This window comes from Schistocerca nitens, chromosome 11, assembly GCF_023898315.1.
Source record: "Schistocerca nitens isolate TAMUIC-IGC-003100 chromosome 11, iqSchNite1.1, whole genome shotgun sequence".
Classification (NCBI taxonomy): Eukaryota; Metazoa; Arthropoda; class Insecta; order Orthoptera; family Acrididae; genus Schistocerca; species Schistocerca nitens.
In genome coordinates, this window is record NC_064624.1 from 169879191 (window position 1) to 169895668 (window position 16478).

At 38.7% G+C, this 16478-nt stretch overlaps 1 protein-coding gene across 13 annotated transcripts in view; it reads right to left on the bottom strand.

Moving 5' to 3' along the window:
• LOC126213498 (putative sodium-dependent multivitamin transporter) overlaps nucleotides 1–16478 on the bottom strand; it is a 1462669-nt gene that overhangs the window by 1101779 nt on the left and 344412 nt on the right. For all 13 annotated transcript variants that reach the window (XR_007541198.1, XR_007541196.1, XR_007541195.1 and 10 more), the window contains exon 7: nucleotides 15183–15333. Coding sequence is in view for 9 of the 13 variants with exons in the window: in XM_049941335.1 (XP_049797292.1) it covers nucleotides 15183–15333 (151 nt within the window). In the remaining 4 variants the exon portion in view is untranslated. The remainder of the gene's footprint in view (nucleotides 1–15182; nucleotides 15334–16478) is intronic.

A 16478-nucleotide genomic window follows, 5' to 3' on the forward strand; every position in this document is an offset into this window, starting at 1 on the left:
GCTCTACCACCTGAGCTACCCAAGCACAACTCGTGCCCCATCCTCAAAGCTTTACTTCTGCCTGTACCTCGTCTCCTACCTTCCAAACATTACCGAAGCTCTCCTGCGAACCTAGCAGAACAAGCACTCCTGAAAGAAAGGATATTGCGGAGACATGGCTTAGCCACAGCCTGGGGGATGTCTCCAGAATGAGATTTTCACTCTGCAGCGGAGTGTGCGCTGATATGAAACTTCCTGGCAGATTAAAACTGTGTGCCTGACAGAGACTCGAACTCGGGACCTTTGACTTTCGCAGGCAAGTGCTCTACCACCTGAGCTACCCAAGCACAACTCGTGCCCCATCCTCAAAGCTTTACTTCTGCCTGTACCTCGTCTCCTACCTTCCAAACATTACCGAAGCTCTCCTGCGAACCTAGCAGAACAAGCACTCCTGAAAGAAAGGATATTGCGGAGACATGGCTTAGCCACAGCCTGGGGGATGTCTCCAGAATGAGATTTTCACTCTGCAGCGGAGTGTGCGCTGATATGAAACTTCCTGGCAGATTAAAACTGTATGCCGGACTGAGACTCGAACTCGGGATCTTTGCCTTTCGTGGGCAAGTGCTCTACCAAGCTCTACTAACTGGGCTATCCAAGCACGACTCACGCCCCGTCCTCAAAGCTTTACTTCTGCCAGTACCTCATCTCCTAACTTCCAAACTGTATATTAAATCATATACACACATAAAAAAAAGCTTTGCATCACCCTGGTTCCCAGAACTCCTGAAGATAGATGTTGTCTGTGGATATTGTATCACAGACACAGTCCCTTTGACTGTTCAGAGCTCCACTAAAAGTGCCCAAAGATGTAAACAACCATGCATGAGCAGCACCTATTAGATGGAGGGAACTGATAGCCAATCAGTTCCAGTGATTCCACACGAAGGAGGTACACGGCTCATGTTGTCTATAGTTCAACCGTGCCTAGATGGTTAATTCTGCAGTTTGATCGTGTCTGCATTGAAACATTGTGCCAGGAAGGCTCTCAACAAAGGAAGTGTCCAGGCGTCTCAGTGTGAACCAAAGCAATGTTGTTCGGACATGGAGGAGATAGAGAGAGACAGGAACTGTTGATGACATGCCTCAGTCAGGCCGTCCAAGGGCTACTACTGCAGTGGATGACCGCTACCTATAGACTATGGCTCAGAGGAACTCTGTCAGCAATGCCACGATGTTGAATAATGCTTTTTGTGCAACCAGAGGATGTCATGACTCGTCTCAAACTGTGCCCAGTAGGCTGCACGGTCTGATACTTCCCTCCCGACGTCCGTGGCAAGGTCCATCTGTGCAACCACGACACCATGCAGCGCGGTACAGTTGGGCCCCTACAACAGGCCGCATAGATCACATCAGTGTATCAAGTGTTCATGACTAAGACATCATGACTGAACTGCTTAATCTTCTTCAACTCTTGCAATCATACTCTTAATACATAGTACATGGAACAGAAAATACATTGGATTAATTAAGTGCTAAAAAAATTTGTCTAAGGTTTCATGGTCAAAGCAGGTGATTTCTGGAGTTAAGCACCGTGATCTGCTTCTAGTCTTTCATATATTGTAGTTACTGTTTTGACTACAGTAACTATCCAGTTCGTGTGTCTCTTTTGTATCATAATGGGAAATGAAACGTCATTTGGTTTGTATTTGCGCTCCTCCTGAGCGTTCGTAGAACTGTTTATACTCTGGCAATCTTTTGACATTCAGAAATATTTTCACATGTGCCCTGTGAGCTAAGCACGAGGGCAGATGCACGAACGTAGCTGTCCACAGACAGTGGCATGCACCTGATGAGTGCACATGACCAGCTCCACACGCACATTCAACGACTGGCAGTTATTTACTTGTGATGGCCGCAATTTCTTTCGCTGTGATGTGTTGCTCATGAAGACTTAGTGAAGTGAAAACTCGATTGGATCCATTACACTGTCAACACATTGAGTCGTATCTGCAGAAACAGAATATAAAATGACTTTTGATCTTAATAATATGAATATTTATATATGTGTTTGGAGAGAAAAAGAGAGATTGATTTTTGATTGAGATTTATACTTTAAGTCAAATGGCTCAAATTCAAAGGTATAGCAGCAACAGCAATGAGAGATTCATACCTCATAAATGGGTAAGAGATGGAACTGATCCCCCATGGTACACAAAACAGGTCCGAACACTGTTGCAGAGGCAACGGAAAAAGCATGCAAAGTTCAGAAGAACACGAAATCCTGAAGATTGGTTAAAATTTACAGACGCGCGAAATTTGGCATGGACTACAATGCGAGATGCCTTTAATAGGTTCCACAACAAAACATTGTCTTGAAATTGGGTAGAAAATCCAAAGAAATTCTGGTCGTATGTAAAGTACACTAGTGGCAAGACGCAGTCAATACCTTCGCTGCGCAGTGCCGATGGTACTGTTACCGACGACTGTGCCACTTAAGCGGAGTTATTGAATGCAGTTTTCCGAAATTCCTTCACCAGGGAAGATGAATGGAATATTCCAGAATTTGAAACATGAACAGCTGCTAGCATGAGTTTCTTAAAAGCAGATACTTTAGGGGTTGCGAAGTAACTCAATCGCTTGATACAGGCAAGTCTTCAGGTCCAGATTGTATACCGATTAGGTTCCTTTCAGATTACGCTGATACAATAGCTCCCTACTTAGCAATCATATACAACCGCTCGCTCACCGATAGATCTGTACCGACAGATTGGAAAATTGCGCAGGTTGCACCAGTGTTTAAGAAGGGTAGTAGGAGTAATCCATCGAACTACAGACCTATATCATTGACGTCGGTTTGCACTAGGGTTTTGGAGCATATATTGTATTCAAACATTATGAAACACCTCAAAGGGAACGATCTATTGATACGTAATCAGCACGGTTTCAGAAAACATCGTTCTTGTGCAACGCAGCTAGCTCTTTATTCGCACGAAGTAATGGCTGCTATCGACAGGGGATCTCAAGTTGATTCCGTATTTCTAGATTTCCGGAAAGCTTCTGACACCATTCCTCACAAGCGACTTCTAATCAAGCGGCAGGCCTATGGGGTATCGTCTCAGTTGTGCGACTGGATTCGTGATTTCCTCCCAGGAAGGTCGCAGTTTGTAGTAATAGACGGCAAATCATCGAGTAAAACTGAAGTGATATCAGGTGTTCCCCAGGGAAGCGTCCTGGGACCTCTGCTGTTCCTGATCTATATAAATGACCTGGGTGACAATCTGAGCAGTTCTCTTAGGTTGTTCGCAGATGATGCTGTAATGTGCCGTCTAGTAAGGTCATCCGAAGACCAGTATCAGTTGCAAAGCGATTTAGACAAGGTTGCTGTATGGTGTGGCAGGTGGCAATTGGCAGTTGACACTAAATAACGAAAAGTGTGAGGTGATCCCCATGAGTTCCAAAAGAAATCCATTGGAATTCGATTACTCGATAAATAGTACAATTCTCAAGGCTGTCAATTCAACTAAGTACCTGGGTGTAAAAATTACGAACAACTTCAGTTGTAAACACCTCATATAGTGGGGAAGGCGAGCCAAAGGTTGCGTTTCATTGGCAGGACACTTAGAAGATGCAACAAGTCCGCTAAAGAGACAGCTTACACTACACTAGTTCGTCCTCTGTTAGAATATTGCTGGGCAGTGTGGGATCCTTACCAGGTGGGATTGACGGAGGACATCGAAAGGGTGCAAAAAAGGGCAGCTCGTTTTGTATTATCACGTAATAGGGGAGAGAGTATGGCAGATATGATACGTGAGTTGGAATGGAAGTCATTAAAGCAAAGACGTGTTTCGTCGCGGCGAGATCTATTTACGAAATTTCAGTCACCAACTTTCTCTTCCGAATGCGAAAATATTTTGTTGAGCCCAACCTACATAGGTAGGAATGATCATCAAAATAAAATAAGAGAAATCAGAGCTCGAACAGAAAGGTTCAGGTGTTCGTTTTTCCCGCGCGCTGTTCGGAAGTGGAGTGGTAGGGAGATAGTATGATTGTGGTTCAATGAACCCTCTTGCCAAGCACTTAAATGTGAATTGAAGAGTAATCATGTAGAGGTAGATGTAGAAGTAGAAGTCGTAACTGGTACCTGAATTTTGGTTGCTGCCTCCTTACATTATCAGCTTCTGCACCAGTTGGTGATGTATTATAATTCGTTGGAAGTTATTGTTCTTTAAGGTTTAAAATACTCCTCTGTTATTTACTTGACTGTATTGCAGATAGCTTTGAGCCCAAGTTTTCATAGCTTTTCATACCTACGGGACCACCACTGTAAGTAAATAAGATCAAACAGCAATCTGTTTTTTGTGAGGAAAGGAGATTGCTTGGCACACAAACTTCCTTCAAACTACATGTTCCGCTACATCAAAATTGGTCAGTGGAGTTCAGCACCATATTATTGTACAAGATCATAATCCAAATACTGTAATTAAGAAATTATGAAAGGTTGTTAAGTACTGAACGAAAACTGTAGAGAATGCATTTCCTTTCCTGTATTTTAGTGAACTTTGTACACTTACAATTCTGTCGATCGATAGCCAGCGACGACAATGAAGTTCACCTCCTTTTCCAAAAACAAGATGTTTCTATTCTTCACTTCCAGAAAATTTGTATACATAAATATTTGGCAACTGTACACATACTTTACTCGGTTTTATCACTAAAATATCAATTTTCATTAAATGTCACAATACGTTCTGAGCGACGGCCTAGCAACACATCCTCTTTCCACAAGATACAGATTAACCGTCCTCTTTTTTTATTAAGTCAGTTGTCTTTTTTTAGAGTCCATACTCAAAGATTCACAACTACTATCACTGCGGGGATTGCGCGCTAAAGAGTTTGTTGCTGTGCAGCTGCACTTCACTTCAAGTACTTTTTGAATCACATTTACATTTACAGTATTTACATACATTACTGAGATTCTCAGTATAAAATCAGGCACATATTAGTTTAAACAAAGGGCAGTGAGGCTCACATAGCATTACAACATGTTTGGAGACAACCTGGTCAGGCAGATTGCCTTAGACACACTGTCCAGCGAATGCACCAAGGTGGAGGTTGCCTGCTGTTTTGGGGTGGCATTATGTGGGGACGAGGTACGCCGCTGGTAGTCATGGAAGGCACCGTAACAGCTGCACGATACACGAATACCATCCTCCAACCGATAGTGCAACCGTATCGGCAGTATATTGGCATGTCTTAATGGAAAATTTGCGCCCCCTTCATGCACATCTTGAGAATGACTTCCTTCAGGATAATGACACCACGCAACTAGAGTGGCCAGCATGTTCTCTAGACATGATCCCTGTCACCTGGGATAGATTGAAAATGGCTGTTTATGGACGTGACCCACCAACCACTCTGAGGGATCTACGCCGAATCGCCGTTGATGTGTGGGACAATATGGACCAACAGTGGGTTGATGAACTTGTGGACAGTATGCCACGACGAATACAGGCAGGACGTGCTACTGGGTATTAGATGTACCAGTGTGTACGGCAGTCTGGGCCACCACCTCTGAAGGTCTCCCTGTATGGTGGTACAACATGAAATGTGTGGCTTTCATGAGCAATAAAAAGGGCAGAAATTATGTTGATCTCTATTCCAGTTTTCTGTACAGGTTCTGGAACTCTCAAAACCAAGGTAATGCAAGAATTTTTTGATGAATGTAAATTACAAATGATGAGGAGGAATGCTTTTTTTTATGTTTGTAAATTGACTGGAAAATTTTTGGTGTAATCAGTGACATAAATCCTGAGTTTGTTATTGTTTGTCTGCAACCATCGACAATGTTTAGGTTGTATCGATTTTATTTTTTTTATTTTTTTTTTATTTGGTATGCGTATTCCATAGATCCGTACATGCGAGTGATTCGCCTGGATGTGGAATGTGTCAATACAATTGTACAAATACAATTAATGCTACAGAATAGTAATATAATACAATGATATAGATATTATAAGTATCTCATTTACAAGCTGTCATTAAACTAGTATAGCAATTCTCAATATAACATTATAACATTAACACTATGACATTAACATAATATTGTATCATCCATCTAATAACTAAGAGACTAAATACATCTATTATTAAGGGAGGGCATTACTTCTGGAAAATAATTCATCTAACGAGTACAGTGGATGGTCGAGCAGGTATTTTTTTAACATACCTTTGAACAGCGTTTCATTTTCTATTGTACATTTAATATAATTAGGCAATGCATTAAAAGTCTTTATAGCAGCATACTTTACTCCCTTCTGTACAAGTGTTAAATTTTTTAGTTCAACATGTAGATCATCTTTACCTCTAGTATTGTAGTTATGATATGAACAATTGGTTTCATACTGAGCATAGTCTTTATTAACTACATTCATCAGAGAGTATATGTACTGACATGTTGTGGTCAGAATACCTAACTGTGGAAAAAGTTTGCTACATGAGGTTTGTGGAGGAACCCCACACATGATTCTGACTGCTCTCTTCTGAGCAGTTAAGATTTTTTTTTTTGAGGCTGGTGAATTACCCCAGAATATTATTCCGTAACTCATTAATGAGTGAAAGTACCCAAAGTAAGATGATTTTAAAATGTTGATGTCCCCAAAATGAGTAATTATTCTTAGAGCAAAAGTTGCTGATGAAAGCCTTTTTAGAGTAAGGGACACATGCTGTTCCCAGTTGAGCCTACTGTCAATGTGAACCCCCAGGAATTTAGTGGATTGCACCTGTTCTAGTTCCTGGTTGTCATGAGCAATTACTATATTCTCTAGAGTTTTATTTTTTGTGTGGAACTGTATAAAATTAGTTTTTTTAATATTAACTGAAAGAGAATTAATTGAAAACCAAGCTGTAACTTCTCTGAGTATATCATTAACATCAGTCTCCAGATCAGCAGTAGACTTACCATCTACAACAATGCTTGTATCATCAGCAAACATTGTGAATTCACAATTTTTACTAATGGACAGGGGTAAATCATTAACATATATTAAAAACAGCAAGGGTCCAAGGACAGATCCTTGGGGAACTCCATGCTGAATTTTGCCCCATTCAGAATCCACTAGATTAGGAGATCCTTTGTTGCAGCCATTTAGAACCACCTTTTGTTTCCTGTCTTCAAGATATGATTTTAGCCAGTTACCTGTAGGTCCTTTGATTCCGTAATGAGAGGCCTTCTCCAAGAGTATCTTGTGGTTCACACAATCAAAGGCCTTGGAAATGTCACAGAAGACACCAACTGGTGACTTCTTACTATTAATAGACTCCAAGACATCATTTGTGAGTGAATATATGGCACGCTCTGTGGAAACGCCTTTTTGAAAACCAAACTGTCTATGGTTAATAATATTAAGTTTATCTAGATGTGTCATAATCCTGTTATACACTGCCTTTTCAAGAACCCTTGAAAATGTTGTTAAGAGAGAGACAGGACAATAATTTTTTACATCTGTAGCATCGCCAGACTTGAAAAGAGGTCTCACAATGGCATATTTCATTCTCTCTGGAACAACTCCCTCATAAAGAGACGTGTTGCAAATGTGAGCAAGTACTACACTTACATCATTACTGCAGGCTTTCAACAGTTTATTAGAGATGTTATCTATGCCTGAAGATCCTTTACTTTTCAATGAGTGAATTATTTTTTTTATTTCATTAACAGTTATGGGTGTTACATTTATATCATTAAAACATTGTAGGAAGTTAAGTTTCAGAATATCTAAAGCTTCCCCAAGGGCACCACTGCAACCTATTTGAGAGGTGACACTTAGAAAGTGGTTGTTAAATGTGTCTGCTATCTGTTTACTATCAGTTATTTCCAAATCGTTAATTTTTAGGACAGCAGTTTTTTCATTGTCAGATGGTGCAGTACTTGTTTCCCTCTTTATTACATTCCAAATCGTTCTGATTTTATTGTTTGAACAGTTAATTTCAGATTGCATGCACATACTTTTAGATTTTTTAATGACTTTAGTTAAGATTTTGCAGTATGTCCTATAATATTTCATCTGCAGGGGATTATTGGATTGTCTAGATATTATATACAGTTCCCTTTTTCTCTGGCATGATATTTTTATGCCCTTGGTGAGCCATGGTTTTTTGCTTGATTGCCTGTTCTGTAGTCTACAGACCTTTTTTGGAAAGACATTTTCAAATATACCTGATAATTCATCAGTAAATAAATTATATTTTGTATTAACATCATTTGCAAGATAAAAATACCTCCAGTCAGTCTCCCGAATGCATAATTTAAATTTTTGGATGTTTTCCTCATTCATGTTTCTAATGGTTTTCCACTGTGCACTAGCTTTGTTCTGATTTGTATTAAAGTTGTCAATTGTGAGTATTTGCCCATCATGATCAGAGAGACCATTTATGACTTTTTCAACTTTGATGTGATTAGTTTTACTCATATCTACAAAGATATTGTCTATTAGAGTGCTGGAAGTGGCAGTAGTTCTTGTGGGAAAACTGACAGTGGAGACGAGGTTGTAGGTATGCATTAAATTTGCAAACTCTGTCTTAGAAGATGAGCTTTCTAGGAAATCTATATTAAAATCTCCAGTCACTATAATGTCCCTATTTTTTCTTGTTAGATACAATAGCACAGAATCTAATTGTTTCATGAATACTTTAAAATTACCAGATGGAGCCCTGTATACTGCTACGATTACCAGTTTCTTGTTAGCTTCTACTATTTCTGTGACACATGCCTCAAAGTCTTTCTCTACACAATATTTCTCTACATCTATTGTATTAAAGGACAGGCTGGTTATCACATAAATAACTGCCCCACCTTTGCACATATGCTTTCTACAAAATGAGGTAGCAAAAACATAGTTTGGTATATTGAGCATTTCGATGCCAAAAGTGATATGGTGTTCTGTCAGACAGAGAATATGAGCACAATTTGCGCCTGTTGGTTCATCAATATTTACAATAAATTGGTCTAACTTACAGAGCAGGCTTTGAATATTTTGGTGAAAAATTTTGAGCTTATTTTTAATTACATGATTGGTTGTGGTGCTGCCATTGTTGGGACTGAGTTTTATTTCTTTTGACATACCAGTATTACAGGAACAGTTTTCTGCAGGGAGGAGGGAGCTGTTGTGCTGGTAACACCCACATTTGTTGTTATTAACTACATTACTTACATTCTGATTGGAACCTTCCCCCTTCTGCCCCAGTACCATAAAAAATCCCCATTTGCAGCTGAGGACTTTCTTGATCTCAGGCACATCCTATGTGGAGCAGCTGCAGTCACTACTGTGCTCCTTTTTGCCATAGATGGTGGATCTCCTGTTGGCGAGGTTTCTACACTGTCAGCTTGTACACTTGTTCCTGTGGGGGTTGGTGTTGCTGTTTCTGCTATTGATGACTGTTCTTCCTCCTTAAATGCTGCTGCTTCACAAGTTAGCAGTGGACTAACGTTTCCCACTTGAGTTGTAACTGCTGGTGCTGTCTCGCTTTTGTATAAAAGACCTGTTTGTGTTGATTCACATACAGGTGCTGCTGCTGCATATGAAGTCTTCCCTTCAGCTGTTCCATTAGGTTTGAAGGAGTATTTTGACGACACTGTATTTCTTCCAATGGTACAGTTTCAATAGGCACAGGTGCTTTTAGAATGATTGGAGGAGTGGTGTTTTCAAATAGTTTGAATGTTTCTGCTAATAATGCTTTAGCGAGTACATGTTTTCCTAGCCGGTTCCTGTGCATTCCAAGTCGAGTAAAATGGTTTCTCTCTTCGGAATTACTGTCCAAAAACTTCACGTCCTTGAATGCTTTGCATACCTTTTGAAACATTCTGTTTGTGAATTTGATTTCATTATTTACACATGAACTGTTTATTAGGTCATGTCTATGTGGGATGCTAACGACGATTGTTTTTCTTGGCGATATTCTTTCCAGTGCATTTCGCAATGCTGTGATTGCATTTTTCGACTCATTTTTATAAACATCGTTAGCTCCAGCAATAATTACACAAACATCGTTTGGTTGAGGGCTTAAAGATTTAATTATTTGCTGGAAAGGAGCCCCGGGTTTTATTGTGGCAGTAACGGAAAATTTAGATTGCATATTCGTAAGAATAGTGGCTAAATCTCGTCCATGGCTGTCTGCAAAGATATAAATTTTTGGTTTTGTCTCGTCTTCTCTCAATAATTTCATTTGTCGGTGTTTCTCTTGTGCAATGGGCGCAAACGAGTTTTTTGTAACTATAGCAGATATTGGAGCACTTTGAATTTCAGTAACGGTTTCTTTGAGAGTGTTGTAGTTTTCACTTTGTACATTTTTCACAAAAGGATTAAAATCGACATTCAAAGAATTAATTAACGATTCGATGTCATTCATATATTTTTTAGCTATTGCGGGTTCTTCTTTCAGCACATCAGAGATGAGTTCTTCAGTACCAGCATTATACATCTTGACTGCACTTTTTCGACCACTGCACTGAACAAAGCCACATACACAATTCGGATTTATCACTTTTCTGTTGTTCATACACGATAGATGGATCCATATATGTGAGAAAGAGCACAAACGGATACCTCTATGAACACTGTTTTGGCAGACTATGCACTTTAAACTAAATGTAATACGATTTTCTATGGCGTGATTTACTACTGCTTGCATACTCGACGCCATCTTTAACCATCCATTTTCTGATACATAATAAAAATGATGTTACATCATAATAAAGAAGGAATTTTTAAATCCAACTGCCGAATTACAGTTGATTAAATCTTTTTCATTGATAATTAAGAGTGAAGAAAAAGCAAGAGTAAATTTATACTATGCATAACCCATCATCCTAGTTCATTGTGTTTGAGATGGCAAACTAAACACCCTTCAGGGAGTGAAATCACAATATAAAGTTTCATAATTTACACAATAAAACAAAACAGAATCTGAACATTTAGCTGAAACTTTAATGTAACAAACAGAGAATGTGAGACTGTTGTATTAAATACACTTGTTTTGTATACAAGCCAATTCAGTTCATCTTCATTTCAGACAATCATGCATATGATTTTTTTCCAGTAACTATTCTTTATGATATTTGGAAGTATGTATGGAAATTACTTTAACTGAGTGTATGATCCACCCTTATAAACAGATTAGTTCAATTGTTTCTAATATAAACCCGTCACATTTATTCTCGTAACTGCAAATTGATATGATTTAATGTATGTAAAATAATATGAATTGGCATAAGAAACCACTACAACTGAAGGGAAGGGATGTTACAATTTAATTGTGTTTAAAATTACACATTTATACAATTAATTTTTTAGGCCTGATGTAAATTTTGATTTGAAGGGACACAAACTGATAAAATTTTACTGCAAAAATTTTAATTATATATATGATGTATAGCATAGTGTGTCTAGATAGGGTTCTAATTACTATTTATAATTGTACCTAAATTGAAACATAATTATCAAAGTGCATGTACTTGTTTACATTGTCAACAATATGTTTATGTTCTATTGGCTCTGCTTACTAAACTACTATGCTATGATAAAGTATGCAGAGTGATCAGACACATGAAACTGGAGAAGCTTGTACAATGTTGTGAAAATGGAAGTTGTATTCTCTAGAAATAGTAATGTGTGTTCAGAAGTTATTCTCTGAATAAATCATAAAACTGATCATTTGGAGTTTGAATGCTACCTTGAGATGAAATTACTATTCACAAACTGCAGAATTTAGATGCCACGATATCTTCAGTGAAAAGAACTCGGGCCACACACATTAGTTTAGTATGAGTCATAAATGTAGCATCACAGTTCTAAAATATTTCATTGCAAATAAGTCATTAACAACGTTAAGCATTTGCAATTAACAGTACTTGAAATCTTGAACTTTATTACAATATGTAAAAATGACAATATAAATCTACCATGGATGGTTTGAAGCTTTACTTGAAGAATGTCATTTGTTTTTAAGTATAAAATTAAGAAATGGCTCAAATGACTCTAAGCACTATGGGACTTAACAGCTGAGATCATCAGTCTCCTAGAACTTAGAACTACTGAAACCTAACTAACTTAAGGACATGACACACATCCATGCCCGATGTAGGATTTGAACCTGCAACCATAGCAGCAGCACAGTTCTGAACTGAAGCACCTAGAACCGCTCAGCCACAGTGGCTGGCAAGTATAAAATTATTTCAAAATAATTTTCTTGTCCAAATGTGCACTCTTTTATTTAAAAAAATTTCAAGCTGTCTGAAAAGAATGTAATGAAATGTGTATGACCTGTAAATTCAGACCAACGATAGAGAAATCAGCCTGTGGCTGAAACAAATCAGAGGAATTTTAATATGTTTTAAGAAAAAAGTGAGGTGCAAAATTTCTCTCAGAAAACTGATTTTCAATTCTTCTCTTATGTCCATCAAACTGATCAGATGCATTTTGTTAACGTCTCTGTAGTAGATATAGATCTGATTTGTAATTAAATGTTAAAAATTGGTTACATTCTTGTTTTCATTTATAAGTAAATGTTCTCACAATTGTCAGGTTGTACGTGAATTAGGGTTTTTGTAATTTTTATTTCAGAAAAGCTAGCTAGAATCATGAGCTAAGCAGATCGTGGTAAAGACAACCAAAATGTTGAATGCAATGCACATTCAGCCCCTGATTTCATTCTGCTATGAGCAAAGTCCACCCCTGAGGTTATTTGAAGATTATTTAACAGTGACTTGTGATGATTCTGAGCAAGTATAAATTGTGTATCAACTGACCATTGTCTCCAAACAGTGAAACTGCTGCTCTCTCTTCTGTCAGATACAGGCCCTACACAACTGATGGCAATGTTAAATTACTAAGGCTCATAAATGGTAAAAACTTAAGGAGCCAATTTTATTCTGAAATGCATTCCTTTTTGATGCGTATCAGATGCAGTAAGAACAATACATGCCACCTCAACAATTACCATTGCTCAACTGCTCAGTAAGAGAAAAATTAAATTCATTTATTCAAATTCTGTTACTTTATTCAAATATCTGAGCAAAAATGCATCATGTTACAAAGTAACGTGAAAAAATAAGCTTCTGTATATCCAACATCAGCTATTAAAACTAGTCTCAGTTGGTGAAACATGTAAGTAAAAATTCATTTCTATTTCACATTGTCATACAACTACACAGTATGTGCAACAAACTCAATCACATTTCAAAATAATGCACAGAATGAATTTAGTCTTCTGCACTGAATGGAAATAGGGATGTTACGACTGGAAATCCTAGAAAAAAAGATATCATTGAGAAACAGCCTAGCCACAGCAGAGGGGTCTGTTTCCAGATTGAACCTCTAACACTACAGTGAAGTGTGTATAGTTACAGAAAGTATAGATTGCTGCTCACTGTAAAGGTGACACACTGATCTGCAAACGGTTACTATAAAAGGACTGTTACACATTAGACTTTTGGCCAACGTCTTCATCGGGAAAGAGAAAAACACATGCATTCACACAAGCAAGCACACTTCACACTCGACCACTATCTCTGGCCACTCTGACCAGAATACTAAAAGTTGATTGTGTAACGCTGTGGCTGTCTGCAAGTAAACGTGTAAGCTTTACAGTGAGTAATAATATAGCCTTTCCACAATTGTTGATATTCTAACTTATACTTTTGATTGTTTCATTCAACTTAGAATTATAAACAATACATCAAATGAAAGAGCAACTCAGTCTTGCTTGTATACCTGTGCACATGCATTGCTTTCTGTCTCTTCCATTACAAAGTGCTGGTAACAAAGATGGTGATTAGAGAACTAAGGTTTTTGTATTTTACAGTTTGCCATGCTTGAATTCGTTACTACAGTCCTATGTGCATACCATATTAAGTTTCCCTCTAACCCTCCTAGTTATAACAACATCTGTAGATGATATCATCAGTTTCGAGATACCGGCTCCCTTTGCAGCGACTGAAGAAATTTTACGACGACTGAGACAGTCTTTCCCAGTGAATAGGTTGGGAAGGCTAGTCATAAATTAGCAATTCCAGTGATATCTCTGAGGAGATTTAACGAAACTTTTATTAACTATGTCTTTATTATTTGGAGTTGTTACAGGCTCTGAAGCGTACAGACTACAGTTTACATGCTAGCTTTGCTAATGAAGTTTTGCTGCATGACAAAGATTTTCTGCATCATGTCATCTTCAGTGATGAATTGACGTTTCACCTAAGTGAATATATGTGAACCTACACAATGTGTGCATCTGGGAGTCAGTAAATCCCCACGAAATGACACAGTTTCAATGAGTCCCCCCCTAAATTGAATCTTTTTGTGCCATATCCTGACAGATAGCTTATGGGCCTTCCTTTTTTGGTGAAGCAAATGTAACCGGTACTTCCTGATGCACAAGAACTATGGCTCTTTCCTCAGTTGGGAGAAGCTCAAGCACAGAACTTCGTTTGGCAGCAAAATTGTATGTCACCTCAGTAACATAATTCAGTATGTGATTGGTTAAACGACGTTGTACTCTACCACCGGATTGGCCTTAGTGGATGAGATGAAAGAGCTCCTTTTGAATGGCCTCCACTTTCACCCAATCTGACACCATGTGATTTTTTTCCTTTGGAGGTTCACAATGGGTCACTTACATGAGCCTCTCCTATCAGCTGATCTACTCGTTTTAAGAAACAAGACTGAGGCAGCTGTTGGAACAATTGCTACAGACAGACTGATAAAGGTTTGGGAAGAACTTGCCTATTGACTGCATGTGCCATGTGACAAATATGCTCACACTGAACATTTTTAAGAAAAACCGTTGGAGCTGCTCTTCCATTTGGTGTATTATTTGTAATTGCAGGTTGAGTATAATAAATGGTATAAAACCTTAAAACCCCAAGATTCAAACATCTAGTACATATTAAAGTGGTTGGTTACTGTATTCCTTAAAGTAATACAGTTCACAGCCACACAGCTCAATAATCAGTAAAATGCATAATTCAATCTCTTCAGTAATAATGACTACCTCTAATATAGTTCTGTTAACCTTTAAGATCTCGCAACAAATGGAAATGTCTATACTTTGGACCTTGTCCAAATGAAGTTTTGACACCACTCATCAGTCTCCAACACTCACAGTCTCCCCTCCACCCCCCCCCCCCCCCCACCTCACACACACACAGTACTGACCTGGTCCAGCCTCTCGATCCTCTTGCTGGTGAGTGGGTCACAGGTGTAGTAGTAGGAGTACATGGCCAGACCAGCGAACGAAGTGGTCAGGCTGAGCAAACTAAGTACCGGCCATGACCACCAGAGGGCGCGCTGTGCCGTTGCCAGATCCCTGCAACAAACACATTCACATCTACATATCTATACCTACACATCTATATCTGCACCTACATCTACACATCACATGGGGTTTGGGGTTGAGAACTGTAAGGTGTGCACTACACATCAGAGGCTGCTATTCAGGTAGCTGGCTGTATGTGGGGTGCACACTCTCCATCCAATCCATATAACAATAGCAGTAGGAAACCCAAAAGTATCAGTGTAAGATCGAAAGAAAGACTCCCACAGGTGAAAGTATTAAAATCCTAATGGTAAAAAGTTTCCCAATCACACTGTAATCATCAGTGCAGACTTTAATCACCCAACAAAAATGCCTTCTTTGAAGACTATCTAGAACAGGTACTTAGGAACACCACTAAGATGGAAATATATTGGATGTAATGGCAACAAAGCAATGAATAGACCTGAACTCTTCGAGGATATCCACATCGAAACTGGTATCAGTGACCATGACATGGTTGTGGCAGCAATGATTACCAAAGGACAACTAGACCAAGAAGAAACACATATACAGGGTGTATATAAAGTTCGGGAACACTTTCAATCATTTATTGCACAAGACCTAAACATTGTACAGATGTCATACATATTGCATTTTGAAGATTAACTCTGAAAGTTTTTTTTACAAACATTCGATATGCGAACCATGAGTGACCTGCCAGACATCAATACAGTAATCAAATTCTTGCCGTACCCGTCCCAGCGTGGCATCGTCGACTGTGGAAGTCACTTCCCATATTCCCTCTCAGAGCTCTGCTACATCATGTGGTAGAGGTGGTACACACACCAAATCTTTGAAGTGTCCCCACAGAAGAAAGTCACACGGAGTGAGATCTGGTGATCAGAGAGGCCATTTCATGAACTCCAACACACAGACACACCTGAACTCGCCAAGTTTACGAATAGCGCTGACTATTGGCAAATTACCAAACTACACTGTGGTGGTGTACATGAAAAAAAAACTTTCAGGGTTTCTCTTCAAAATGACATTATGTATGATATCTGTACAATGTTTGGTTCTTGTGCAATAAATAATTGAAAGTGTTCCCAGGCTTTATGTACATTCTGTATGTTCAGTAAACTAGATAAAACATTAATAGTCTCATATCTCAACATGCACATGCACACACACACACA